Source organism: Cynocephalus volans, chromosome 9 (genome assembly GCF_027409185.1).
Source record: "Cynocephalus volans isolate mCynVol1 chromosome 9, mCynVol1.pri, whole genome shotgun sequence".
Taxonomy (NCBI): Eukaryota; Metazoa; Chordata; class Mammalia; order Dermoptera; family Cynocephalidae; genus Cynocephalus; species Cynocephalus volans.
In genome coordinates this window covers 36962266-36989242 of record NC_084468.1, presented here as the reverse complement: position 1 = coordinate 36989242, position 26977 = coordinate 36962266, and the positions used below count along the sequence as shown (strand labels likewise).

General features: G+C 39.9%; 1 protein-coding gene across 14 annotated transcripts in view; it reads right to left on the bottom strand.

The window, feature by feature from the left end:
• The window catches only part of LIMCH1 (LIM and calponin homology domains 1), a 349568-nt gene that overhangs the window by 88202 nt on the left and 234389 nt on the right, over positions 1-26977 (bottom strand). For all 14 annotated transcript variants that reach the window (XM_063108319.1, XM_063108316.1, XM_063108321.1 and 11 more), the window contains exons 4-5: positions 5541-5647; positions 871-901 (exon numbers count right to left, since the gene is read on the bottom strand). In XM_063108319.1, the coding sequence (XP_062964389.1) occupies positions 871-901; positions 5541-5647 (138 nt within the window). The remainder of the gene's footprint in view (positions 1-870; positions 902-5540; positions 5648-26977) is intronic.

Genomic DNA, 26977 nt, shown 5'->3' with positions numbered 1-26977 from the left:
TTTAACTGATTACTTGCAAATAAATTTCCAGAGAACAGATGATTCCAAATGTCAAGACATTAACTAGGACCACAAATTAACTAATGTGTGCTAAGAGTCTGAGGCTATTTTGAAAGGTATAATAGAAGATTGGAAGATAGACTGTGTTGTGTTTTAGATTATGGGTTCTCTGACTTATATAAAATTGTATGGCATATATCTCTAGTTTTATAGAGAAGACAAAGAAGATAAGAATGAACATGTCAATCAAATATAAAAGCACCTGGGAAATTTTTAAAAAGTTGCAGCCAATTGTTCTATTCTAAATATAGAAGGTCACTTCTTACATTAAGTTTAAATTTAAAATAAAAGAGCACTTAACATAATATCCTTTTGAAAATAAGATTTAATTACAAAAAGTTGATTTGGGGAAGTACTAATAAAAACTCAAAAGATTAACAAGAGAACAAAACACAAAAAGTACAGGCCATGGCCATCAAACCTATTCATATTATGCTAATCTTTCCCTAAAACAATTTGTTCAAATGCTTAATTTAATAATACCATCTGTGCCTACAAATGGAAAGGGGCTAACGTTAGTGTTGAGACTGATGATTTTGTTTTTAAGAAACCAAATCACAAACAGAGCAGAAATTTTTATTTGTTTATTTCTGGATCAAGTGTCTATCTAATTAAAGAGAAATCCCCCAAATCTACTATTTTTATTTCCATTACAGTCATTAATTATTCTATCAGAGACACATGTGCTTTTTCCTAGGAAGAAGTCTTTCCAGCAAGGCCTACGAGAGGCATTGAACTTAGCTAAATTTTACAATTGAACCATCAAAGTCAGAAGAATACAAGTTTGGATAGGGAAGTTATAACACTTACGTTTTTCAGCTTCCTACTATAATCAAGGCTCCTGGGTAAAGAAAAGGAAAAGAAAAGATTGTCAGAATAGCAGTTTCTCCATTGTCATCTTTCTTTAAATATGTCTAAGATGTACTTGTAGCTAACAAATATAATGAAACTAGAAGAATATACTAGTTTTTTAAGGTCTATGATTGGTGATTTCAGGCACTGAATAAAATTATTTAGAAAAAACAAAATATAGAAGCACAAGGTGGGATTAAAATTCCACAGTGCACCATGAAAGGATGAAGGCTTTGTAACTTCTGGAAAATGAAGAATTCTGCTTAAAATGGGGACTGTTTATATTTTTATTCTCAAAGCTTGTTTAAAATGGGGACTGTTTATATTTGTATTCTCCAAGCTTAACTGTTGAAGATTCTGCCTTGATTACAGACTACTGTCAAGCTGGAATCTGACTGCAGCTCCAAAATCCTCCTTATGCAAGTACTTTTAAAAAGGTCTGAAACCTTACTTAATTAAATAGATCTGAAAATATGTGTACAAGAAGCAATACTATCCAAATATTTGTTCTCTTCTGTTCAGGACATAAATTAGCACTGGGAATTAGCCATGAGCAGGAAAATATGCATGTTATGTTCAAAATATACACACATACATCCTCGAATATACATAAATATTTACTCTCAAACCATAAAAAAAAGCTACTTGATGGTACCTTCTAAATATGCATACAGTGAAATACAAAAATTTCTCCAAAATTATATCAAAGTTTCTTTAACACATCAGCAAATAAACACTATGAAAAACAAATGCTGGGTTTCCTCTTTGCATAGTAACTTCAGTGAGAGGGGAGGGAGCGTAATTCTATCATATAAACCAGTCAAGAATTCCTTCAAGTGTTCAGATCCTGACTACTTCATCACAGTATATTCTCACCTAAAGCACATATTAACGAATAAGTGGACAATTTTAAGTGAATTGCAATTTGAAGGAATAGAAAACAATGTAGTATACTATGGAGGTAAACCCATTGACAGGGAATTAAATTGAAAAGAAAAATGGGTCTAATTTGAATTTGATAAAGAAAATGTTTTTATATTTCCTCTTTCTAATAGAAAAAAATGGTGTATATCATTATCTGCTTAGATGTCTGCTAGGATTTTTTTAAAAATTTAATAAAAAGCAGGTAAAAAAATCTATAAATGATTTGAAATTTTTATGAAATACAAGTTAAGAATAGGCAACAGGAAACTTTTTTGGCATTGTCAATAAAGGTTCATTGAATAAAATTGTGACCCAGTGCTTAAAACTCATGGTTGGCACATAGTAGGAGCTCATAAACTATTCATTGAATGACTTCCACATAACAACCAATTATGTGAAAATACTTCCAAATTTTTGCAGAGACATACTCGGGAGCAATCGAAAGCATTTGATCCCCTGGAATGACACTTGCTGTGTGCCCTTCTGGATTATGCTCTCATTTTCCAGCAAGGTTGTCTGGCATCCACTATAGGTAGAGTTCACTAAACTACAAATGCAGTAATCATTTGCAGGTTTTTCCTCTTTTTTCTTTACTTTGGTCTACGCAAGTTACTTCTCAAATAAATAAATAAAAGTAAGAAAAATTACCTACAATGTAAGCTAAACTGAAAAGTAGTTTTTAAAAGACAATTTCAGAAAAGCATCCAAATTTCCTCTGTGGAATGTACTCCTAGTCCGTATTGCTTATGCTATTAATTGGTGTCAGTGGGGTGCCTTCCATGTCTGCTGATGTCATGCTCAAATCTCTGAGGGAGAAACGGAGAAATACAGCAGTTCTACTTTAATCTACCTTAGCTGTAAATCTGCATATGTCAAAAATGTCCCCTCTCCAGTGCCAAATTAAGCCAGCATCACTTACAAAAGAGTTGTGAGGCAGATAGCTTATTCCATGCTATACTCCTCACTAAAACTATAAACAACAACCTTCTAAGTACCATAAATGAATTTATGGCATACTTTTAATAGAAAATTCTTAATGTTCTAAATATTGATACAGTAAAATAATTCTTCATAACGATTCCAAGTTCAACATCCTACAATGCCTGGGGGCTGCCCCTGCCTCCGTACTCGTCCTTACGCATTACACTTCAGCCACACCAGTGACTTGACTTTTTCTTTTAAACATCAAACTTGTTCCTCTTCCCCAGACTTTGTAACCCCCCAGCCCTAGGCTGAAATGCCACCACTTCAGAGAGGCCGCCCTTGACCACCTCTGCACGGGTCCCTATCTTTCATGTCACACTATTTTATTTTCTTCTCAGCACTTATCATTCCCTGCAATGATAGATCTTTACTTAGCTGCTTCCCGCTTCTTGACACTGGAATGTAAATTCAGCGTGAGTAGGGACCTTGGCTGTGTGTGCATTCCATTTCTCTAGTGACGGAAAGCATCTGACACATAGTAGGTGTTCAGTAAATATTTGTTGACTGAATGAATGAAAAATGCCAGGGTCATAGTAAAAGGTGGTAGAAAAGTATTGCCTAAAGAAAATAACAGCACTCAAGCAAAGGGAAAATTAAAAAGGGAAGAAAATGAGGAGAGGAAATGCAAAAGGGGAGATAGATGAAAAGACAGGATAAAGAAAAGAAGGGAGACAGAGGAAAGAGGAGACGGGAGGACAGGAAAAGAGGAAGATGGTACTGTAATTAAGAAATGATTATGTCCATGTGTCACTTGCCTAAATGACTTTCTCCCCTTTAGGCTGCTTTCTATACCTTTGAATTAAAGTCTCTTTCTTTCTTTCTTTCTTTCTTTTCTCTCTCCTTCCTTCCTTCCTTCCTTCCTTCCTTCCTTCCTTCCTTCCTTCCTTCCTTCCTTCCTTCCTTCCTTCCTTCCTTCCTTCCTTCCTTCCTTCCTTCCTTCCTTCCTTCCTTCCTTCCTTCCTTCCTTCCTTCCTTCCTTCCTTCTTTCTTTCTTTCTTTCTTTCTTTCTTTTTGGATAAAGTCTCTTTCTTTAGAAGTTGGTAGTCCCATCTTCCCAGATCTGTACTGGGCAAGCTCTATCTAGAATCATACCTGAGAGAACATTCTGTCTAATTCCATTTTTTTGATGGAAAAACAGAAGAAAGGGAACTTAACAAGTGCTACAGATCTAAGGAGTAGCAGATAAGGCTACACCCCCAATTTCCTGATGCCCAGTTTTTTGTAGATAAGCAATATCAGTCCAATGAATTCTGAATTTCTAAAACCAAACAATCACAGAATTTTGGTTTAGTAAGATATTGATTTAAAGTGGCTCTAAGAAAAATGAATGTAGCTGCCAGCCCCGTCAAAGTGAACTTTCCCTCACCCTCCAAGCCACATGTGTGTGACTGATTATTACTTGCAACGTTGCACAGTTACTATTGTTTCTGGTCACTTGCCACCCAGGTGAAACCATGAATGTGAGATGAGGCAGAACCCAGAACAATTTCCTAAAACGGACAGTGATTTATAGAGGGTGGATTTGGGTACAGTAATAAATGGAGCATGTGGTGACTGAGATGAGCTTTATGGTGGTCTCCATATTCAAATATTCTAATTTCTATTCTTGTTATTTTTTCGCTTAACTAAAATTTTCCATGAGAAATACCTTAAAATGGTACATTGACAACAGAGAAGTAATTTTAGATGAACAATCACGGCTGACTCTCCCTTCCCAGTCATAAATCATATAATCCAAAACAAACCTCAAATTTTATTTCATTAGGTAGTTCACACTTTTTTCCTAGTTTTCCCTATCATTTTTTAAAAATCAAGATCAGCAAATAGTATAAAATTAACAGCTCTGAATAGCTCCTCTCCCTTTTCTGTTCTTCCATGATAAAATGACCCCAAAAGTAATTAAAAGGAGAGAAACCACCAATCCACAGACCTGTCTATGTAATTAAGCTTGTTATTAAGGCATATTCATGCCAAATAGTGTTTGACTAAAGCAGAAAATGTTTTTTACGAAATTAGTAGGATCTAAAGAACTTCTAAACTACAGGAACGTTATCTCTGCCATCTCATAAGGACACTTCATTACCCTGGACCTGAGCTATTTCTTTACAGAGATGTATACTGCCTTTTATTTTACCGTGACATTCTCCTCCAAGAATTCTTTGGTCCCAAACATGGCTCACCCGAGTAGATAGTCAATAGCCAAAGCACCAATGATCCATCTTCAAAGAACTTGATCACTGACACGTTTGAGAAAACATTTACAAATGTAAACGAAGAAGAGATTTCTCCATAGTCTAATGCCCTCCTTGCATAATAAACAGAGTTCAGATCTGTTTACCTAGTATGCAGTCTCCCAAAAGGCTATTCAAATGCCCCATTGGAGCCAATAAAAAGTTTTTGTCTAAGACATACAGATTTTGTGCATATTTCTCTCTTGCCCCTCTGTTAAGCTTTACTTAACATTTTTCTCTTTTTCTTCAATATTCTAACTCTATATGCATGATTTTTGCATTTGAAAAAATTATGTTTGATCAGAATGAAAGCTATTCACAGAGAGAAGGTCAATGTGTCTTGTTTTGAAAACTTGGTTTTTACCTTTATATTTGTATTTTATTAGGCATACCCAGTTCTCTGCCTCCTAGAACTTACAACATCATCACAAAACTGCAAATCAAACCATAAAAAGGTTTCCATTTAAACATAAATTGTGCATTACTTACTTGACTGTTACTCTGTTGGATGTATCCTGGAGGTCACTCGGGTCAAAAAGTTGAGATTCCTTAAGGCCGAGCTCTTTACAACCTCTCAAGAATAAGATAATATTGTCCTGGAAGGAAGAAAAGAGATCCAAGTCTATATTATTTTAGATTATCTTTATGAACCAGCCTTTCCCCTTTTCTAGTCCAAATTGCTGTAGGGATGACAGTCATGAAGGCAGCTAGAATCAGGTCTAAATCATGGCTTGTTTTATATATATACATATTTTTTTCCACTGTTCATATTTAGGGGGTACAGTGTTGTTTCAATATATGCATAATTGTATAATGATCCAATCAGAATAGTTAGCATACCTATCACCTAAACATTTATCATTTCTCTGTGGTTATAACATTCAAGATCCTCTTTTCTGGCTATCTTGAAATACACAATACAATATCATTAGCTATTGTCACCCTGGAGCACCAGAACTTATTCCTCCTATCTAACTAAATCGTGGCTTATTGTATAACAGATCATACTTTGTTAGGAAATGCCAGAGTAAACAGACACTTCAAACTTCCAAATCTACAGCGATGCCAAATTCATTTTTTCCCTTTAGCTTAACACATTTGTATAAAAATAAAATGCCATCAAAAAGGAGAACTTAGCATCTTTTGGGGGAATAGAATCCAAAAAACAGGTATTCCCATTACTTCAAAATCCTTTTTCCATGTCTTATTGCCTAGAATCGGGTTCAAACTGACATTTTTTTTTTTTTCTTTTTTTTTTTTTTTTATTTTTTTATTTTATTTTTTTTAATTTTATTTTGTCGATATACATTGTAGCTGATTAATGCTCCCCATCACCAAAACCTCCCTCCCTTCTCCCTCCCCCCCTCCCCCCCAACAATGTCCTTTCTGTTTGCTTGTTGTATCAACTTCAAATAATTGTAGTTGTTATATCTTCTTCCCCCCCCCCCCGGTTTGTGTGTGTATGTGTGTATGTGTGTGTGTGAATTTATATATTAATTTTTAGCTCCCACCAATAAGTGAGAACATGTGGTATTTCTCTTTCTGTGCCTGACTTGTTTCACTTAATATAATTCTCTCGAGGTCCATCCATGTTGTTGCAAATGGCAGTATTTCATTCGTTTTTATAGCTGAGTAGTATTCCATTGTGTAGATGTACCACATTTTCCGTATCCACTCATCTGATGATGGGCATTTGGGCTGGTTCCAACTCTTGGCTATTGTAAAGAGTGCTGCGATGAACATTGGGAAACAGGTATACCTTCGACTTGATGATTTCCATTCCTCTGGGTATATTCCCAACAGTGGGATGGCTGGGTCGTATGGTAGATCTATTTGCAATTGTTTAAGGAACCTCCATACCATTTTCCATAGAGGCTGCACCATTTTGCAGTCCCACCAACAATGTATGAGAGTTCCTTTTTCTCCGCAGCCTCGCCAGCATTTATCGTTCAGAGTCTTTTGGATTTTAGCCATCCTAACTGGGGTTAGATGGTATCTCAATGTGGTTTTGATTTGCATTTCCCGGATGCTGAGTGATGTTGAGCATTTTTTCATATGTCTGTTGGCCATTTGGATATCTTCCTTAGAGAGATGCCTACTTAGCTCTTTTGCCCATTTTTTAATTGGGTTGCTTGTTTTCTTCTTGTAAAGTTGTTTGAGTTCCTTATATATTCTGGATATTAATCCTTTGTCAGATGTATATTTTGCAAATATTTTCTCCCACTCTGTTGGTTGTCTTTTAACTCTTTTAATTGTTTCTTTTGCTGTGCAGAAGCTTTTTAGTTTGATATAATCCCATTTGTTTATTTTTCCTTTGGTTGCCCGTGCTTTTGGGGTCGTATTCATGAAGTCTGTGCCCAGTCCTATTTCCTGAAGTGTTTCCCCTATGTTTTCTTTAAGAAGTTTTATTGTTTCAGGGTGTATATTTAAATCCTTAATCCATTTTGAGTTGATTTTAGTATACGGTGAGAGGTATGGATCTAGTTTCATTCTCCTGCATATCGATATCCAGTTATCCCAGCACCACTTGCTGAAGAGGCAGTCCCTTCCCCAGTGAATAGGCTTGGTGCCTTTGTCAAAGATCAGATGGCAGTAAGTGTGAGGGTTGATTTCTGGATTCTCTATTCTATTCCATTGGTCAGTGTGTCTGTTTTTATGCCAGTACCATACTGTTTTGGTTATTATAGCTTTGTAGTATAGCTTAAAGTCAGGTAGTGTTATGCCTCCAGCTTTATTTTTTTTGCTGAGCATTGCTTTGGCTATTCGTGGTCTTTTATTGTTCCATATAAATGTCTGAATAGTTTTTTCCATTTCTGAGAAAAATGTCTTTGGAATTTTGATGGGGATTGCATTGAATTTGTATATCACTTTGGGTAGTATGGACATTTTCACTATGTTGATTCTTCCAATCCAAGAGCATGGGATATCTTTCCATCTTCTTGTATCCTCTCTAATTTCTCTCAGCAGTGGTTTGTAGTTCTCATTATAGAGATTTTTCACCTCCTTGGTTAACTCAATTCCTAAGTATTTTATTTTTTTGGTGGCTATTGTAAATGGGCAGGCTTTCTTGATTTCTCGTTCTGCATGTTCACTATTGGAGAAAAGAAATGCTACTGATTTTTGTGTGTTGATTTTGTATCCTGCTACTGTGCTGAAATCATTTATCAATTCCAACAGTTTTTTTGTAGAGGTTTTAGGCTGTTCGATATATAGGATCATGTCATCTGCAAACAGGGACAGTTTGACTTCATCTTTTCCAATCTGCATGCCCTTTATTTCCTTCTCTTCTCTGATTGCTCTGGCTAGTACTTCCAACACTATGTTGAATAGGAGTGGTGAGAGTGGGCATCCTTGTCTAGTGCCTGTTCTTAAAGGAAAAGCTTTCAGCTTTTCCCCATTCAGGATGATATTGGCAGTGGGTTTGGCATATATGGCTTTAATTATGTTGAGATACTTTCCCTCTATACCTAACTTATAGAGGGTCTTTGTCATGAATGAGTGCTGAACTTTATCAAATGCTTTTTCAGCATCTATAGAGATGATCATATGGTCCTTGTGTTTGAGTTTATTAATATGGTGTATCACATTTATTGATTTGCGTATGTTGAACCAACCTTGCATCCCTGGGATGAATCCCACTTGATCGTGATGAATAATTTTTCGTATGTGTTGCTGTATTCTGTTTGCTAGTATTTTAGTGAGGATTTTTGCATCTATATTCATCAAGGATATCGGCCTGTAGTTTTCTTTTTTGGTTATATCTTTACCTGGTTTTGGTATCAGGATGATGTTTGCTTCATAGAATGAGTTTGGGAGATTTGCGTCCGTTTCAATCTTTTGGAATAGTTTGTAAAGAATCGGTGTCAATTCCTCTTTGAATGTTTGGTAAAATTCTGCTGTGAATCCATCTGGTCCTGGGCTTTTCTTTGTTGGGAGCCTTCTGATAACAGCTTCAATCACCTTTATTGTTATTGGTCTGTTCAAATTTTCTACGTCTTCACGGTTCAGTTTTGGGAGCTTGTGTGTGTCCAGAAATTTATCCATTTCCTCCAGATTTTCAAATTTGTTGGCGTATAGTTGTTTATAGTAGTCTCGAATGATTCCTTGTATTTCAGATGAATCAGTTGTAATATCGCCTTTTTCATTTCTAATTTTTGTTATTTGAGTCTTCTCTCTTCTTTTTTTTGTTAGCCATGCTAATGGTTTGTCAATTTTATTTATCTTTTCAAAAAACCAACTTTTTGATTCGTTGATCTTTTGAATTGTTTTTTGGTTTTCAATTTCATTCAGTTCTGCTCTGATCTTAATGATTTCTTTCCGTCTGCTAACTTTAGGATTGGATTGTTCTTGTTTTTCTAGTTCTTTAAGGTGAAGTGTTAGGTTGTTCACTTGCCATCTTTCCATTCTTCTGAAGTGAGCATTTAATGCAATAAATTTTCCCCTCAATACTGCTTTTGCAGTATCCCACAGGTTTTGGTATGATGTATCATTGTTTTCATTAGTTTCAATAAACTTTTTGATTTCCTGCTTGATTTCTTCTTGGACCCATATGTCATTAAGTAGAATGCTGTTTAATTTCCATGTGTTTGTATAGTTTCCAGAGTTTTGTTTGTTATTAATTTCTAGTTTTAATCCATTGTGGTCTGAGAAGATACATGGGATAATTCCAATTTTTTTGAATTTATTGAGACTTGATTTGTGACCTAATATGTGATCTATCTTGGAGAATGATCCATGTGCTGATGAGAAGAATGAATATTCTGAGGTTGTTGGGTGGAATGTTCTGTAGATATCTGCCAATTCCAATTGGTCTAGAGTCTTGTTTAGATCTTGTGTTTCTCTACTGATTCTTTGCCTAGATGATCTGTCTAATATTGACAGTGGAGTGTTCAGGTCCCCTGCTATTATGGTATTAGTGTCTATTTCCTTCTTTAGGTCTAATAGAGTTTGTTTTATAAATCTGGCTGCTCCAACATTGGGTGCGTACATATTTATGATTGTTATGTCTTCTTGATGGATCAGTCCTTTAATCATTAAGTAGTGTCCCTCATTGTCTCTTTTTATGGTTTTTAGTTTAAAGTCTATTTTGTCAGATATAAGAATAGCCACTCCAGCTCGTTTTTCTTTTCTGTTTGCATGGTAAATCTTTTTCCATCCTTTCACTCTTAGTCTGTGTGAATCTTTATGGGTGAGGTGGGTCTCTTGTAGGCAGCATATAGTTGGGTCCTGCTTTTTGATCCAGTCAGCCAGTCTGTGTCTTTTAATTGGGGAATTTAAGCCTTTAACATTAAGAGTTGTTATTGAAAGGTGTTGATTTATTCTTAGCATTTTATTGGTTGTTTGGTTGTCTTAGGTGTCTTTTGTTCCTTGCTTTCTGATTTACTGTTTGGTTTCTTTGTTTGTTGGTTCCTTAGGTTGTAGATAGTGTTTTTGTTAGCTTGTTTTCTCTTCATGAATGCCATTTTTATTGTACTAGCGGGTTTAGATTTTTCTTAGGTTTTTATGGCAGTGGTAGTTATTTTTCAGGAACCAAACCCAGTACTCCCTTGAGGATTTCTTGTAAGGGTGGTCTTGTGGTAGTGAACTCCCGCAGTTTTTGTTTGTCTGAGAAATATACTATTTGCCCTTCATTTCGGAAGGATAGCCTTGCAGGGTAGAGTATTCTTGGCTGGCAATCTTTGTCTTTTAGTATTTTGAAAATATCATCCCATTCCTTTCTAGCTTTTAGGGTTTGTGATGAAAAGTCTGATGTTAACCTGATTGGGGCTCCCTTATAGGTGATTTGACGCTTCTCTCTTGCAGCTTTTAAGATTCTCTCTTTGTCTCTGAGTTTTGCCAATTTGACTATGACATGTCTTGGAGAAGGCCTTTTTGGGTTGAATACATTTGGAGATCGTTGAGCTTCCTGGATCTGAAGATCTGTGATTTTTCCTATACCTGGGAAGTTTTCTGCCACTATTTTGTTGAATATGTTTTCAATGGAATCTCCATTTTCCTCCCCTTCTGGAATACCCATGACTCGGATATTTGAGCGTTTGAGGTTGTCTGATATCTCTCTCAGATTTTCTTCCATGTCCTTGATTCTTTTTTCTTTCTTTTTGTCTGCTTGTGTTATTTCAAACAGCCCATCTTCAAGTTCAGAGGTTCTCTCTTCAACTTCGACAAGCCTGCTGGTTAAACTCTCCGTTGTGTTTTTTATTTCGCTGAATAACTTCTTCAGTTCAGCAAGTTCTGCTACATTTTTTTTCAGGACATTGATTTCCTTGTATATTTCCTCTTTCAGATCCTGTATACTTTTCCTCATTTCATCATGCTGTCTAGCTGAGTTTTCTTGTATCTCATTCAGTTTCCTTAGAATTATCACTCGAAATTCCTTGTCAGTTATTTCAAGGGCTTCTTGTTCTATAGGATCTAGAGTATGAGATTTATTAACTTTTGGTGGTGTACTTTCTTGATTTTTTGTATTTCTGGTGTCTTTTTTTTGGTGTTTATTCATTGTGGCAGGGGGTTTCACAGTCCACCGGTTTAAGACTAATGACTAACTAGGATGTTGCTGTGGTTGCCAATTTGGTATGGCTCCCGCCGTGATTGCTCAGTTGGCCTCTAGTGTCTTGTGTGTGTGGTTGCCTCGGGTCTTGGGCTTCTCCGGGGATCCACCTTTCTGGTCAGCTTGTACTCTGCTGGGCTGGTGGATCACGTACCACAGGGTGTGTGATCTCTGTTGAGCTTTCACTTTCTGTACAGGACTTCTCCCCGTTCCGTGTGCTCTGGCCCAGGCTGTTAGATCGTGCAGTGGCGACCCCACCGGGTGTATGGTTTCTGTCGAGTCTCTGCCTCCCTGGCCGCACGTCTCCCCCCTCTGTGCACACTGTGCTGGGTTGGGGCGTGTCTTCTGCACCCCTCGTCTATCAGCTGGGCCTTCAAGACCCTGCTCAGCACCGCCTCGCCCAGGAAGTCTACCAGGTTTCTGCTAGGCACAGACAACCGGTCTCTCTGGGTGCCTTTGTAGCACTGTGTAGATCTTTCTCGGGTCTTGTTCACCTTTGTATCCCCCCGGTATAAACCGAGTCTAGTGCCCGCCTGCAGCCTGCTCTCCGGCAGGTTCAAGCAGACCTGGGAACTCTCCTACCACACTATTCCCAACCAGAAATTCGTTAGGCTTTTTTCCAAACTGGTGGTCGCAGAGATGGTATCTGCCTCCCAGTAACAGGAAGTTTACCGGGGCCGGAGTCCAGGGTGTGGTGGAGTGACAGTCGGCCCGCCCGTACTTCCTAGCCCTCCCAAAACTGGTCGGGACGCCCCACACCCCCAGCCCTGCCAGAGAACCGTGGAGGGAGTGGGAGAGGAGGTCGGCCCGCAGGGTCCGGAAAGCCCCGCGCCAGGCCAAGCAAATGGGCTCAGTGATGGCCGAGCAGGGCGGAGCTGCCCGCACCTGGGAAAATGGAGGCAGCACCGGGGCAGTGAGTGGCCTGGTGGTGCAGGCGGAGAGCCGCGTGGGCAACCACCCCCCGAACAGAGCTGTGCCAGGGATCACTCACAGTGCTGTGCTAGGTCGGGCGCTCGCTCTGTCTCTGGTTTGTTGCCTTCCGTGTTCTCGGCGCTGCCGCCTCGGGCTGTTCAGTCGCGGCGCCGCTCGGGCGCTCCCAGGAGTCTTCTTTAATGCCGGCCTGAAACCTCGAATCCTGAATAGGGCAGCTGGCCGCCTTCAGTGCGGCCCCAGCCTCCGGGATCCTGGCTGCATCCACAGCAGCCCTGGCGCCGTGTTCCCTGTTTCAAGACTCGCTTTTGCAGCTAAGAATCAGTTCTTTTCCTGCTCCACACTTCAAAGCTGTTGCCTGTAAATGAGGCAGCCTCTCCTGCCGGGGGCAAAGTGGCGTTGAGCCCCCACGACCGGCCAGCAGCAGCAGTCCTCCCTTAAGAGATGGCCAGAGGAAGGTCCACAAGTTTCCCGGCTGCCTGAGGCCCAGTGGCCACCTTTTCCACCTCAGCTACTCCGCGCCAGCCGCCGCAGCCGCCGCCATCTTGAAACCCAAACTGACATTTTTTTAAAAATAGGTTTTGCGACCCAAGAGGCTATCTCATCTTTAGCAGGTTTTTATTGTTAACTGATCTTCTAAAATATATCCTTAACATATTTCACATCCTTTATACATCCTTCATGACAATACCTTTTTGAGGGCTATAGATTGAATTAAATGCAAAAAAAAAAAAAAAATCTAGACCACACGGCAGGGGATAAAAGAGGGGCAAAGAAGGCTTTTGAAAATAATGCAAAAGACCCACCTCAAAGTGAAAACTTCTCTACTACTTACTACTTTACTTTGAACTGACAGAGTGGCAGGCAGAACTGGAAGTTAAGGAAGGTTCTGGTCTTTATCTGTTCTGAGTCTGAAGAATAAACAAATTGTGTGATCCTCTTGGAGCTGCCAAGTATTAGCCCACAGGCTTATCAGTTACAAGTCTCTAATTGTTCTCTTCCTAAAAGAATTCTGAAGGTGCTAACTGACCTCATCAGTGAGTGAAAACTACAGGAGAGGGAATGTTGGCTCCATGAGCCAGATTGATGTGAATCCATTTGAACGTTGTAAGAAAGATGCTACAAAAATCTGAAATGATGGTGGTGATTAATGAATCATACATTCACCCAAGTGCAATATAACAAAGTGAACAAAAAAGATAGTATTTCCCAGTTTTTAGATAACCCCCAAGAATCCCCCCCCCCCCGATGTATGTGTAACCTGTGAATATGATGGGATATCACTCTGTGGTTATGTCACTAATCAGTTGGCTTTGAGTTAAAAGAAAGATTATCTGATTGGGCCTGACCTAATCAAAGGAGCTTTTTGAAAGGAGGTGAAGTCAGAGTTCTTGCTGGCCATGTGTTCTGTATTTGCAAGGAGAAGAATTCTGTTAACAACCACATGAGCTTGGAAGAAATTTGGAAGATGCTCAGACTGGATCTCAGCCCCTGCCAATATCTTGATTTAAGTCCTGTGAGACTCTGAGCAAAGAACCCAGTTATGCCATGTCTGCACTTCTGACCTACAGAAAATGTGAGATAATAAATGGGTGTTGTTTTAAGATGCTAGGTTTATGGTAATTTTTAATACAGTAATAAAAAATTAATATACCGAGGCTCAAAACAACAAGAGCAATAGCAATAAGTTACTAACATTTATATAGCCCTTATTATGCACCATGCATTCTTACAAGAGCTTTACATATACTAACTCATTTAATCCCTGCACAACCTTAAGAGGGAGGCACAGGGTGAGTAATCCCTATCCAAAATGCTTGGGACCAGAAGTGTTTTGGATTTAGGACTTTTTTGGATTTTGGAATATTTACAGAGTACATACCAGTTGAGCATTCCTAATCCAAAAATCTGAAATCTGAAATGATCCAATGAGTATTCCCTTTGAGCATCATGTCAGTGCTCAAAAAGTTTCCAATTTTGGAGCCTTTTGGATTTTGGATTTTCAGATTAGGGATGTTCGACTTGTACTCATCATTTTATAGCTGAGTGATCTAAGGCCCAGAACCAAACGATTCAACGAGTTGTCCAAGATCACACAGCCACCAAAGGATGGAGCTGCAAAACAACACAGCACTTGGGAAGAACTCAAGCATAACACCTGAGGCCGGCAGCAAAGGAAGATGAGGCCATGCAGGCAGGGGCTGCTCATAGAGGGCCCTAAAGGCCATTAAGTCAGGTTGCAGGAAGTCACGGGGGGCTGGATCTGAGAAGGGAATGCCCAGATCTGGCGTGGGAGGAGGCTGTGGGGAGTGGGGCTGGGAGGCGGTAGACAGTGTAAAGGAAAGATTTCAAAGGGATAAGACAGGAGACAGGGAGACCAATGAGGAGCTACTCCAGTCTCACTTCCCCCCAATCGGGTGCCTTCATCCCAGAACGTTTTCTTTCCAGTGTAGGGCCCTGGTCTTTTTCAGCAGACAAGAGGTGCCATCATCCTTGAGACCGGTGTCATCATCCACAGACCTCCTGTAGACAGACAGTGAGCTGTTCACACCAGCTCTGAAGTCATCCACACCCTCCCCAGTCTCTCCTTTAGTTACTTCTCATGTTTCTTAATGATCAAATTTGGGAGTTCCCTCTCACCCCCTGAGTTTTACACTTTTCCACTTTCTCAGCAATATATTTATCATGGATTAACTTTGTCCTAGGGAGGAAAGAGACGGAAAGCAAGGGAAGAAAAAAGGGGTAAAAATATATTCAGTCCTTTTGAAAGGACCCAGATTTTCTACTTATTCTACATTGATCATCCTGTTACTAAATTTAAATATAACATCGTTTCCTTTAAAAAAATGTTATTTTGTCATAATGTTTCAGTTATTTGAAATAAACTGTTTTAGGTTCACTTTCAGTCCTTTTACTCTGCCCAGGTAATTTCATTATCACGCATACTGAACCCTTTATCACTGAACTTAGCAATATCAACTACGCCTGTCCTACATGCTTTCAGATCTACCCCCAGTCTCATAACACTTTTCCTTACTCAGTACCCAAGCCCCTGAAGAGGGCCATACCACTTCTTTCCAGAGACAGCAAAACCAAGAGCTCCTTTTCCCTGGACTTTGCTTTTCTTATTCCCAGCTAAAGAAGTAGTCCTAATATGTGGAGCACATGTGGATGTTTATTTGGTACATCTACGTATAAATGGCTAGAAAAAAAATGATTGATTAGAAAAATGAAGGAAAAAAAATAAAAGTCAGTACCTAATTTATTGTTATTATCAGCATATTCATGAGCACATATTGATATAGATATTGCTACAATAAAGTATTGCTGAAAACCAGGAAAATACTTTGCCAATATGAGAATCAAAGATAAGTAGTGATTTCTTTTTTAAAAAAGACATTTAAAAAATACTTTACTATTCTTAGGAAAGTAGGTCAAAGATGGGTGAAGTCTTTAAAAGACCATTTTGGTTAATTATGTAAGGCATTTTATCATATAAACTAAATTAAATGTAACTTACATTTATTGAGCATTTACTATTCACCTGGTCTTTTCTAAGCATGTACATGCATTTATCTCTTTTATTCTCAAAAATGACCACCTGTAGCAGGTACTGTTATTATGTCCATTTTACAGATGAGCAGTTGAGGCACAGAAAGGTTACACACTAGATGCAGTCACCCAGCTACTAAGTCTGCCTCCCAATTAACTCAATGCAACAGATGGAAATAGGGTTTTTTTCAGATGTAAAAAATCTAAATCCAAAAAATGGCAATTCCTTTCCCCACCTCTCCAAATTTCCAGGTGCTTTATTCTTATTCTGCCTTCCTAAAATTCAATTTTAATTCTCTTTTTTTATTTTCTTGCTTTTTCTCTTTATGAGTTTCTCCTTCCTGCCTGCCTCTCACCAGCACACACACACACACCCTCTTTGATTATTTGGCTCTCAGACTGTCAGAGACACCACTGGCTCTAGCCCTTGAACAATATTGAGGACACCATATTCAAAAAGAGTGAACCCCTCACTTGCGATTCCCCATTTCAAAAACAGTAAATAAACCCTTTAAATACTTAAGGTAACGCCAAACCAAAGCGAGTGACTAGTACAGATGTTCAGGTGAGACTTCACTGGGGCACGCAGGTTTCCTTTTGATTGAGCACTTCTTGCCCACAGAAAAGCAAAGGATGAGTGCTGATGCTCTCTAGGAATCATTTGAGACCACAATAAAGGACAAGACCTGTGACCACCACATAGTCCCATAAGAGGTGCATGACAGTGGCACCCAGATTTTCAAGGAGGAGCCCTTCCTATGTGCATTCCCAGATGCACTGTCCCCCCAACCCCACCACTGGAATGCCATGCTATATGCAGCACACAGCCTGCAGACACAGAAGCTTTGTGCTGCTAGCCAGCCTAAATCATTTGGGCTGGAAGACTTAAACTACAGGTCTGTTTCCAGCTCCTTGCTGCAACCTAATGATGCTGGAGGGGAGCCAGGCCCCAGTCAGGAGAAAAGCCAGAAGGAAGAGCCACCCAGCCAAGAGCTAACAAGGGCAGCCACTGGAGCAAGCGTGAAGGGTTGTGCCTTTAATTACACAAAATGCATCCCATAAATTCTCATCTGCCTCGCTTTTCACACTAAGACTCTTCCACGTTTACAATTCAAGCAAAACCCACATCTTAGTGTGTTAACTTTGGAAGCCAAATAGTATAACAGTGTTTCAATCCCAAGAAGAAAGGGAGACATGGATTTACTACAATGACTATTATATTTAGCTCATATTAACACAGAGCTAACAAACCTACTAAGACCTAGTAACCTTTACAAGAAGTTTTTAAAGGACTCTTCAGGAAAGTCAATGTCATGAAAAAACAAAAATTACCTATTAAAGCGACACAATGACCGAATGCAATGTAGATCCAAAAAGAAAAAATAAATAAGGCTATAAAAGTCAAATTTAAATATGGACTGTATATTGGATGATATTACTGAATGAATGTTAATTTTCTTAGATGTGATGATGATATTGCTGTCATATGAGAGAATACCTTTATATTTAAACATACATGTGAAATATTTAGGGGGGAGTCGTCATGGTATTTGTAACACAACTTTCAAATGGCTCAGAAAAGTGTGTGTATGTGTGTCTGAGTGTGTGTGTTCATGGTCACACGTGGGGGGAGGGAAAGAGATATTGTGAGTATGTCTGCCTGTCTGTGGAGAGGGAAATAAAGTAAACATGGCGAAATATTAACAATTGGTGACTCTAGATCAGGGGTCGGTAAACTTTTTCTGCAAAGTGTCAGATAGTAAATATTTTAGGCCTTGTGAGCCATACTGTGGTCTCTGTTAAAATAATCCAACACTGTTGTTGTAACCAGACCATATGGAAACCAAGGTACGTGTCTGTATTCCAGTAACCTTTCTTTACAAAAGCAGGCGCCGGGCAGGATGTGACCCACAGGCTGAGGTTGGCTGACCCTGTTCTAGGTAAAAGGTATTCAATTATTTACTATACATACCATTCTTTCAATTTTTCTATACCTTTGAAATTTTTCCAGAAAAAAAAAAGGCTTGGAAAAAGTTTCCTAAATTTATAAAAATATATTCAACTAGGTAGGGTTGTGACTTCACTAACAAAGCCAATTCCACAAAATTCAAGGAAAAAATCATTGTCACCTCTGAGACACTGAGGTAAATGCTCAGGTGCTACTGATGGAAAACTGGAAAGTACTGTAACGTGAGTCTCAATTCAACACAGAGGCATCACATAAAGTTCCTAAAAGAGTCCATTTTGCACCAGACTAATATTAATATATGGATTTATACCCCTGTTTATGTAACGTCCATGCATTAAGTCCTCTTTGTTCATGGCCCAGTGGTTTCCCATCTCATTAATCTGTGGGCCTGACATGTGTATGAAAACACTCCCCAGGGGCCCTGGTTGAGACCTGGGCTTGCTGCCCTCCTGGGTCTTCTTACTCTGGAGAAACCCTTGCTCCTCACCCGCTTCCCTTCTCACTCCAAGAGCAAAATGAGAGAATGGCCCAGGACGGTCTCTGTCTCCAGAGTGGAGCAGAGTCCCCGAGACGTAGTAGGTGCTCACTAAATATCTAAATAAATTAAAGTCAGTGTGCTAGCTTTCATGATCCATCAAATAGCTGGATTTGCTCAAGATACACACAAACAGAGGTCTAACAGCAAATTAGACAATGGAAGTGAGAGAACAAACATATCAAGGAACCCAGCCTAATAGCTTTGGAGTCAGAAGGACTTCCCTAAGAACCCCAGCCTTGTCCCCTAACCTTTCTGATCCTCACATTTCTAGTCTGTAAGGTGGAGGATACTATCAACCTTGCAGGAAATGTCAGAATTACAGAAAATATACAATAAGAACATAGCTCAGTGTCTGGCACCTTCTGGGCACTCAGTGTATGAACATAATATATAAGTGGGACATTCTTATCCACTGTAGTCAAAAAAGGACCATGGAAGGTGAGATGGAGAACAGTTTATACATCTATGAAAAACAGACATACTGTGTATGTATAGCCTTTGCCAGTTACAGGGGAGATGGTTTTTAAAAAACAAGATTGTCATTGCTATTGTTATTAACCACCAACCTGGCACGTTTACACGGGCAATCTCAAACCTAGGAGCATGCTATGTATCAAAGTTCATTTACAAGGTAGCTGCTTGTAAGTCATCATTTGTAATTAGCCCACAGAAATAAAAGCTTGCATGGCAGATCCCAGTTCCGGCCAGAAAATCCTACTTAATCCAAAGTGCACATGAAGGGGAGTATGAATTACATTATGAAACCTAAAAGCTGAGCAGAACATTTCAGTGAGAAATCATATTCAGAAACGCCAAGCATGCATCTCCTCTTGGTTGAGGTCGGGTCAAAGATCCCAGCAGCTGCAGGCCCCAGGAGAAGCTTCCTCAGCCCACAGCAGTGCTAGAGGAGAGGGCATGGGAATGTGAAGGGTGGGGGGGCAGGGGGGGCAGCAGTTCATTCAGGTGCAGCCCCCTGAGACACATCATGGCCTCATCCGGGCCGTCTCCCTCTCTTCTTCAGAAGGCAAGCAAGGACCTGCTGGCTACTTTTCCTTTCTCCAGCTATTTCCATCTGGAAGGGGGTTTCTCTCCTTCCTTGATCTACCGCAGAGAGCCAGCAGCTTTCTGGCTCTGGGACAGGCACCCAGCATTTGGTGGTTCTCTATGGAAACCAGACAGGGAATGTCAAGCTCCCTCCTGTGTCCAATCTCCTCGGCCTTATTTCTTTCATGCCAGTAGGGAAAAATCAACATGATAGTGGATTGGGAGTTCACAGAAAATGAAGGGAATGCTCATTTGAGTTTCAGATGAATCCAGACACCTCAACTACCAGATATTTAAAATGCAATATATATACAGCATCCATGTAATTTTCAGTTTCTATGAATGAAAAGACTAGGTGGAAAATACCAAAATGTACACTGGGATTACCTCTGGTGAATTTATCATTTAAATATATTTTCCATAATAAATATTTGCTTTAGAAATCATAATAAGAATTCGGATATCTCAGAAAGCCTTGCAAGTATTTCAGAGAAGACCCAGATCTTGTTAGAAAATCAATAACACTAATGTAATTTTTCTATCCTCTTTTCTGACTTTTTTTGACAGTAAATTGATTTATTTTCACTGAACAACTCTTTTCATAGTGTATGCTCAAGTATCAATTTCAGAATGTTTAAAAAAGCACAATTCTTGTACAAATATACAATGAGCATGTATTAAAGATATAAAAAGTAAAATTTAATTTAAAAAAGAAAATATTTAAGTAGGAAAAAAAGAGGTTTATTGCCTTGTTTATTGCCATTAACCAATTTTGCATCTAATTTAGTATTCTTAGCATCTAACTTAACCTATTTCAACATTTTTTCCTTCATTGATCATGTACAATATTCTCATATCTTTTTTTCTTCTTTTAAAAACATGGTTTTTGTTAGGCTTTCTACATTTGAAGCAAACTCCCTTTAACAGAAATGCAATTAAGAAACTCAGAACTTAAGGAATACATTACCGAAATATCTCCAGGAACTTGCCCCATAATTAATAGAATTTGGGGGTTTCCTGTACCTGCCGTGTGTTCACAGTCTCTGCCCCAGCCTGCATGGGTTCCAGCCAACCTCCGGTAATTGGCTGATGTCCAACAACAATCAGCCTCGCCAGACTTTCAGTGCATTTTTATTTGCCAGGAGCACTTAATGAGGATAGCAGCCCTTCCACTGAGAGGAAAGAGCTACTCATTCTGCCAGGGGAAATTCTGGGGAGTTTTAACCCAAAAGGTGGCAGCCAGGTGGCTGTTAGGAGCCAAAGAAAAACTTTTACGCAGGGAGAATGGGCAGAAGCCCAGTGGATTACAGAAGAGAGAATGGAAGATTGGGAGGGGGAGGAAGTCATGAAAGGTAAGGTTGATGAGGGCTGTGAGTGCTCTGCTAAAGATCTGGACTGTTCTCTAGGCAGCGGGGAGTCAAGGCCAATTTATGGGGACAAGAGTCCTGGGATCCTACCTTTGTTTTAGGAGACTATGTTGGGTGCAGTGGGAGAGACCAACTGGGTTGAGGAGAGGGTCCGTAAGAGGCTCTTAGAAGATCTCAGGGAGAACTAACTCAAAAGCAAGAAGAGCAGAAAAGAGGGGGAGGTGAGTGCCCCTCTTTGGCTTGGTGGTTGAATGGATTTGGGAGCAGAGATGATGGGAAGGAGCAGTTAGAGCTGACGCTGAGGTTGTCAGCCACTGAGATCATCTAAAGGAACAGGAGGAAGAGGAGAGTTGGGGAAGGGAAATGAAATAAATGTGGAGCACTCTGTACTCCAAGAACCACAGCTCATGGGGAACTCGTATTTGGAGCTGAAGTTGAGAAGAGAGGCCCCTGCAGAATATGCAGCTTTGGGAGTCACCACCAGCACGAGCACATGGCCGACGCAGAGGGAAAGCAGGTTTCCCAGGACAGCTCAGACAGAGCACAAGAGAGACTAAAACAGAACCATCCAGTGTCAACATTTAAAAGACACTTAGAGGAGGAGTCCCTCATGCCTGAGAAGAGGCAAAAGTGAGCAGGAGGAGAACCAGCGAAAACAGTGCCGGGAAGCCAGGTGAGAGACAGCCCTGTTGCAGGAGCACCAAGTGGCCAGTGTCAAATGCTGCAACATCATATCAAGGATCCCAGCTCTGCCACTTCCTGGCTGAATAACCCTGGGCAAGATTCTTAACCCTCTCCACCTCAGTTCAGTTTTTTCTTCAAAATGCCCACATCCTTACACCGGCCTTATAAGTCCTCCAGGATCTGCTGCCCATGACCTCTCTGATCACCTCTTCATGGCTCCCCACCCCACATGCTGCTCCAGGCACAACTGCTCTCTGGCCCTCAGACATGCCAGGAAGTCCCTACCAGGGCCTTTGCACTGCTCACTGTCTCTCTCTCTCTCTCTCTCATAAATCTAGACATTACTTAGAATAATATCTGGTACAAAATAAGTAAGCAGTCCTACTCTTCTACCTTTTCTCCTCTCTTTTCAGGTTTCTCGTTCCTTCTCCCTGGAACCCCTGCTCTGCCATCTCCAGACTCTACCCTTTTTTCCCAGTCCATTTCCCTCTCCCCTCATTGCCATGTTTCCTTCATGATCCAGTCCAAACCAGTGCCTGCAGCTTCAGCATCCCCACCTCTTCATCACTGCATTAGGGAGCAAGGACTAGGAAAAAGAAATAGCAACAGGTGGGACATTTAGCCCTGGAAAATGAGCCTTGGTGGCTTACCCAACCAGCACCTCTTGTCTTTATTTGAGGGATCAGTTATGCGTCCACGTGGAGGGATGTCAGCTAGGACAATGCTCCTGGCCCCTCATGCCTCCTCCTCTAGGCTGGTTTGGGGAAAGGAACAAGGCAAGCTCAGCTCAGCCAGTTCTGGATTTCCTCTCCATGGAATGTGATAGCTTGCCTGTCTGTGGGACACATGTGTCTTGTCTGCCCCTGCCATGCAGGAAGGGGCCTCTCTCTGTAGGGGAGGCCTGTGGCTGTCCAGCTGTGCTAGCAATGGGTGGATCAATTTGTTTAATTCAGGAGTGAGGATTAGCAAACCTACTTGGCTGCTGCTCTAAACCCATGTTCTCCAATTTGTTTCATGAGAATTAAAGCTGATATTCTGATCTCTATCTGACTGCCATGGTTATGTCTCAGCTGGGAGGGGAAAAGGGGGATATTATTTATTGACAACTCTAAATCCCTAATACTCAGCTTCTGGTGCTAGTGGAAATGATAGTGCTGTTATTGGATCTGGAGTGGCTACAAATTTATGAGCTCCTGCCTCAGTGGATCCCTTAGATCCACCCATCTGGTAATTCTTCTAGGCATCCCTAGTCAGCTCCCTCTCCCAATCCTTAAAGAAGTTTATACAAGGCTTCCCTTCTTTCCTCAATTTCTCTGTTACACCTTCACTGTCTTCTCAACTGATTTCATTAGCTCTCACGAGCTAAATCCCTTCACTTTACCCATCCCAAGTTCTGTATCTATAAACCAGTTTTTGAAACAGAAAATATATTTGGATATTTCAAGGCATTTTGAAATAAACTGTTAATATTTTTTAAACAACAGGAGCAAAATGTGAGTCTGGGTCAGAGTGAAGATCAAAAAGCCAGCACTTAGGCTATATTAACTTTAGTTTTTTGTTTGTTTGTTTTTTAACTTATTCAATACTATTTATTGTATTCTAACTGTATGAAAGCCAAAGTGCCAAGTGCTTTGAACTGAAAGGGGTCATCATAAGAGTTGAAAACCCCAGACGAAAGTAGGCATATCTTGGATTACAGAGTCCAGTACAACTGAGCCACTGAGTGGGGTGGGGATGCACCTGACCCTGAAACAGCTGGAAACCAAGTCCTCATGTATCTGGTACCTGCACTTGCTTCATCTCTTGTCTTGCCACTCTGCATATTGGCTCTCACTGCACATGGGTTTCCTCAACATGAATCCCCCAGGTTCCCAAGTTGCACGCATGAAGGTTGTCACTCCCTGAGAAGACTGAATCTCTCTTTCACTGAAGTTCAAAAAAATCCCAGCAAAAAACCCATATTGGCCTGCCTGCGGTCAAGTTCCCTTCCACAGTGGCTAATGGGATAGGGTAAAAGAGACCATGAGTCCTTTCAATAAATGGTAGGGAAGGAGTAGGGGAGGAACCGTTTCCAAAAGGAGAAGGCAATTTCCTAGGAAGGGGGCAAAGGACAAACAAAACTATCAATACTGGCTACATTGACAAGAGTGGATCAGATGTGAATTTTTCTCTCAAAGTTCTTATAAAGTAGAAAACCAACTTACTACTACCATTTTTAGCATACTAAAATCAAATTTAGTTTTGCTTTACAGATATTCTTTTGAAAGAGTCTATGCACTAAGCTGTAATGCTGCCTTAATTTCTCGAAGTTAACAGTCCTGATGCCAATGAAGACCAACTACAGAATGAGGAAAGCATAAGTTACCTAATTAACTCTGCTAGGAAAAGCTTTTTCATGCACAATTTCTTGGCAATACAGCAATGGAGCCTAACTCTGCTTCCCCCATAGGACATTTAAGGAAATAGAGTGACCAACCCCAAAGACTCCACTGGCTTCAGCACCTTGACTTTATCTTTCTTTATGGATTCCAGACTCATGACCATCCATGAAGCAGCTGCTTCTCCTCTCAAGGACTTGACATTCAAGCCCACTTGAGGGTCAGTACCACAGTGCTATCTCAGGAGAACTGAGAGTCCAGCCTACCGTGAAAACTGTCTAGTTTCCAGGGAATCTATCCCTCCCAAAATTACTGAACTATTCCCCAAACTACTTTAACTGTAAAACTCAACATAAGCATTAATACGTTATACTGCCAGATTGTTTCCCAATGTAATTCACTAATTGCATTTTGGGAATTGAATGAAAAATGGTTTTCACTTTTTTTAGAATAACTGCTTAAACCCTCTATCAGCCCATTAAGCAATACTCATCTATGTAACATGTAAAGAATGACCAAGAGCAGTGATAAACTGTGGTGTGTGGACTGCTATGTGTCTGGTACTGGTCCACGATGAAATAAATGCAGAATTGAAAAAAAGCATTTAGAAACTTTTATAATGATTTGGCATTCTAATCACATCCAAGCATGTGATCAATGGGCTCAGCTCATTGAACAGGGAATACACCATTTGGGGTGTTTTCCAATCTACATGAGTCACACACTGTGCTGAACTAGGTAATTAATGGCACTAGAATCACGTGTCAGTCTAAGTTGGATAGGAAGTTAAACAACAACAACAAAATGCAAATCAAACACAATAAGATACCACTTCACACTCATTAGAATGGCTATTATTTTTTTTTTTTTCATGAAAAATAGAAAGTGTTGGCAAGGATGTGGAGAAATTGGAGCCATTGTGCATTGCTGGTAAGAATGAAAAATGGTGCAGCTGCTGTGGAAAACAATGTGGTGGTTCCCCAAAAGGTTAAACAGAATTACAATATTATCCAGCAATTCCAATTCTAGCTATATTGAATTTAAAAGAATTGAAAGCGAGGACTCAGATAAATACTTGTATACTGGTGTTCATATTCACAATAGCCAACAGGTGAAAACAACCCAAATATCCATCAGCAGATGAATGGATAAACAAAATGTGGTACATACATTCAATGGAATATTATTCAGCCTTAAAAAGGAGCACAGTTCTGATACAAGTTACAACATGGGTGAACCCTGAAGATATTATGCTGAGTGAAATAAGCCAGACACAAAAGGACAAATATTGTATGATTCCAGTTACATGAGGTACGTAAGAGTAGTCAAACTCATAGACATAGTAAGCAGAGTTTACCAGGGAAGTGGGTAGGGGATAATGAAGAGTTATTGTTTAATGGGTATGGAGTTTCAGTTTGTGATAATGAAATTGTTCTGAAAATGGTGCTATAGACTAAATGTTTGTACCTCCAGAATTCATATGTTGAAACCTGATTCCTAACGTGATGGCATTTGGAGGTCAGGCCTTTGGGAGGTGATTAAATCATGAGGGTGGGCCCCTCATGAATGGGATTAGTGCTGTCATTCAAAAGACCCCAGAGAACATTCTTCCCCCATCTGTGATGTGAGGACACAGTGAGAAGACGACCATCTATGAACTAGGAAGTGGGCCCTCACCAGACACCAAATCTACCATCACCTTGATCTTGGACTTCCCAGCCTCCAGAACTGTGAGAAATACATTTTTGTTGTTTATAAGCCACCCAGTCTGTAGTATGTTGTTACAGCAGCCTGAACTAAGACAAATGGACAGTGGTGATGTTTGCACTACATTGCGAATGGACTTATTGTCACTGAATTCTATACCTAAAAATGGTTAAAATGGTAAATTCTGTTATACGTAAAAAAAATGCAAAAAAAGACCCCAAAACAAAACCAATAACAGCAACAAAACCTGTTCTTCACCATAGCACACAGTCCTAGAGTATACACTCTAGGAGATTCTGAATCAAAGTTTCAGAAGTGCTGCATAAAATACTCCCCACTTGGTACTTATAATGTTAGACTAACGGTTTTGATAAATTCTTACTAAGAAACTCTTAATTTTAACTTAGCTTTTCTTAAACTCATTGGACTTCAGAATTCCTTTCTTTACCATACACCTTTTAATATCTCATGAAACAGAGTTTAAGAAATGCTGAGCTAGATGAACTACTGAAACCAAGTTTATACTATCACATCATATTCAAGTAAGAGTCAAATAATTATCACACTTCGGTTGTGGCCCATAATCTATAACTGTCAACCTACACTGGCAACGACAACCCCCAAGGCATGTGAGGCTAACAGGAGTCAAACAGCCAGGGTCTGATAAACTTCTGCATCCTTGAAACTTCATAATAAAGGATACATTTCACACTTGTCTCTGTAGGGCTGCCAGTTAAGACAACGATTTACTAGTTAGGGGTGACCCCAAGAACAAAGTACTTCATGGTCTAGGTCAAGCATATGGATGAAATTAGAAAAGGAAACAGGTTTGTAGAGGCCAAACGACTGTGCAGAGAAGGAGACATATTGATAGAGCCAAATCCCATTACCCCTATCATATTTAGAGGTTACAGCCTCTCTACTGAGAAGGCTAAAAGGCCAACAAGAAAGGAAATACCACAAAGTAAAAAATCAAGAGCAACCTTTGCACTCATCAACATCAACCATGGCTTGAAGTGATTTTAGCATTTAAAATTTTCAGCTGGAGAAAAGTTCATTTAAAATGTTCTACTGGTATTAAACGTATATGAAAATGAAGAAGTATGCATGCAGGGTAGGGATTCAATGCAAAAAAGAGAAATCTGGTGGAAATATCACCACCACTCCTTTTATTCTTTTTAGTGTATAAGGTTCTTAATCCAAGTTGGGG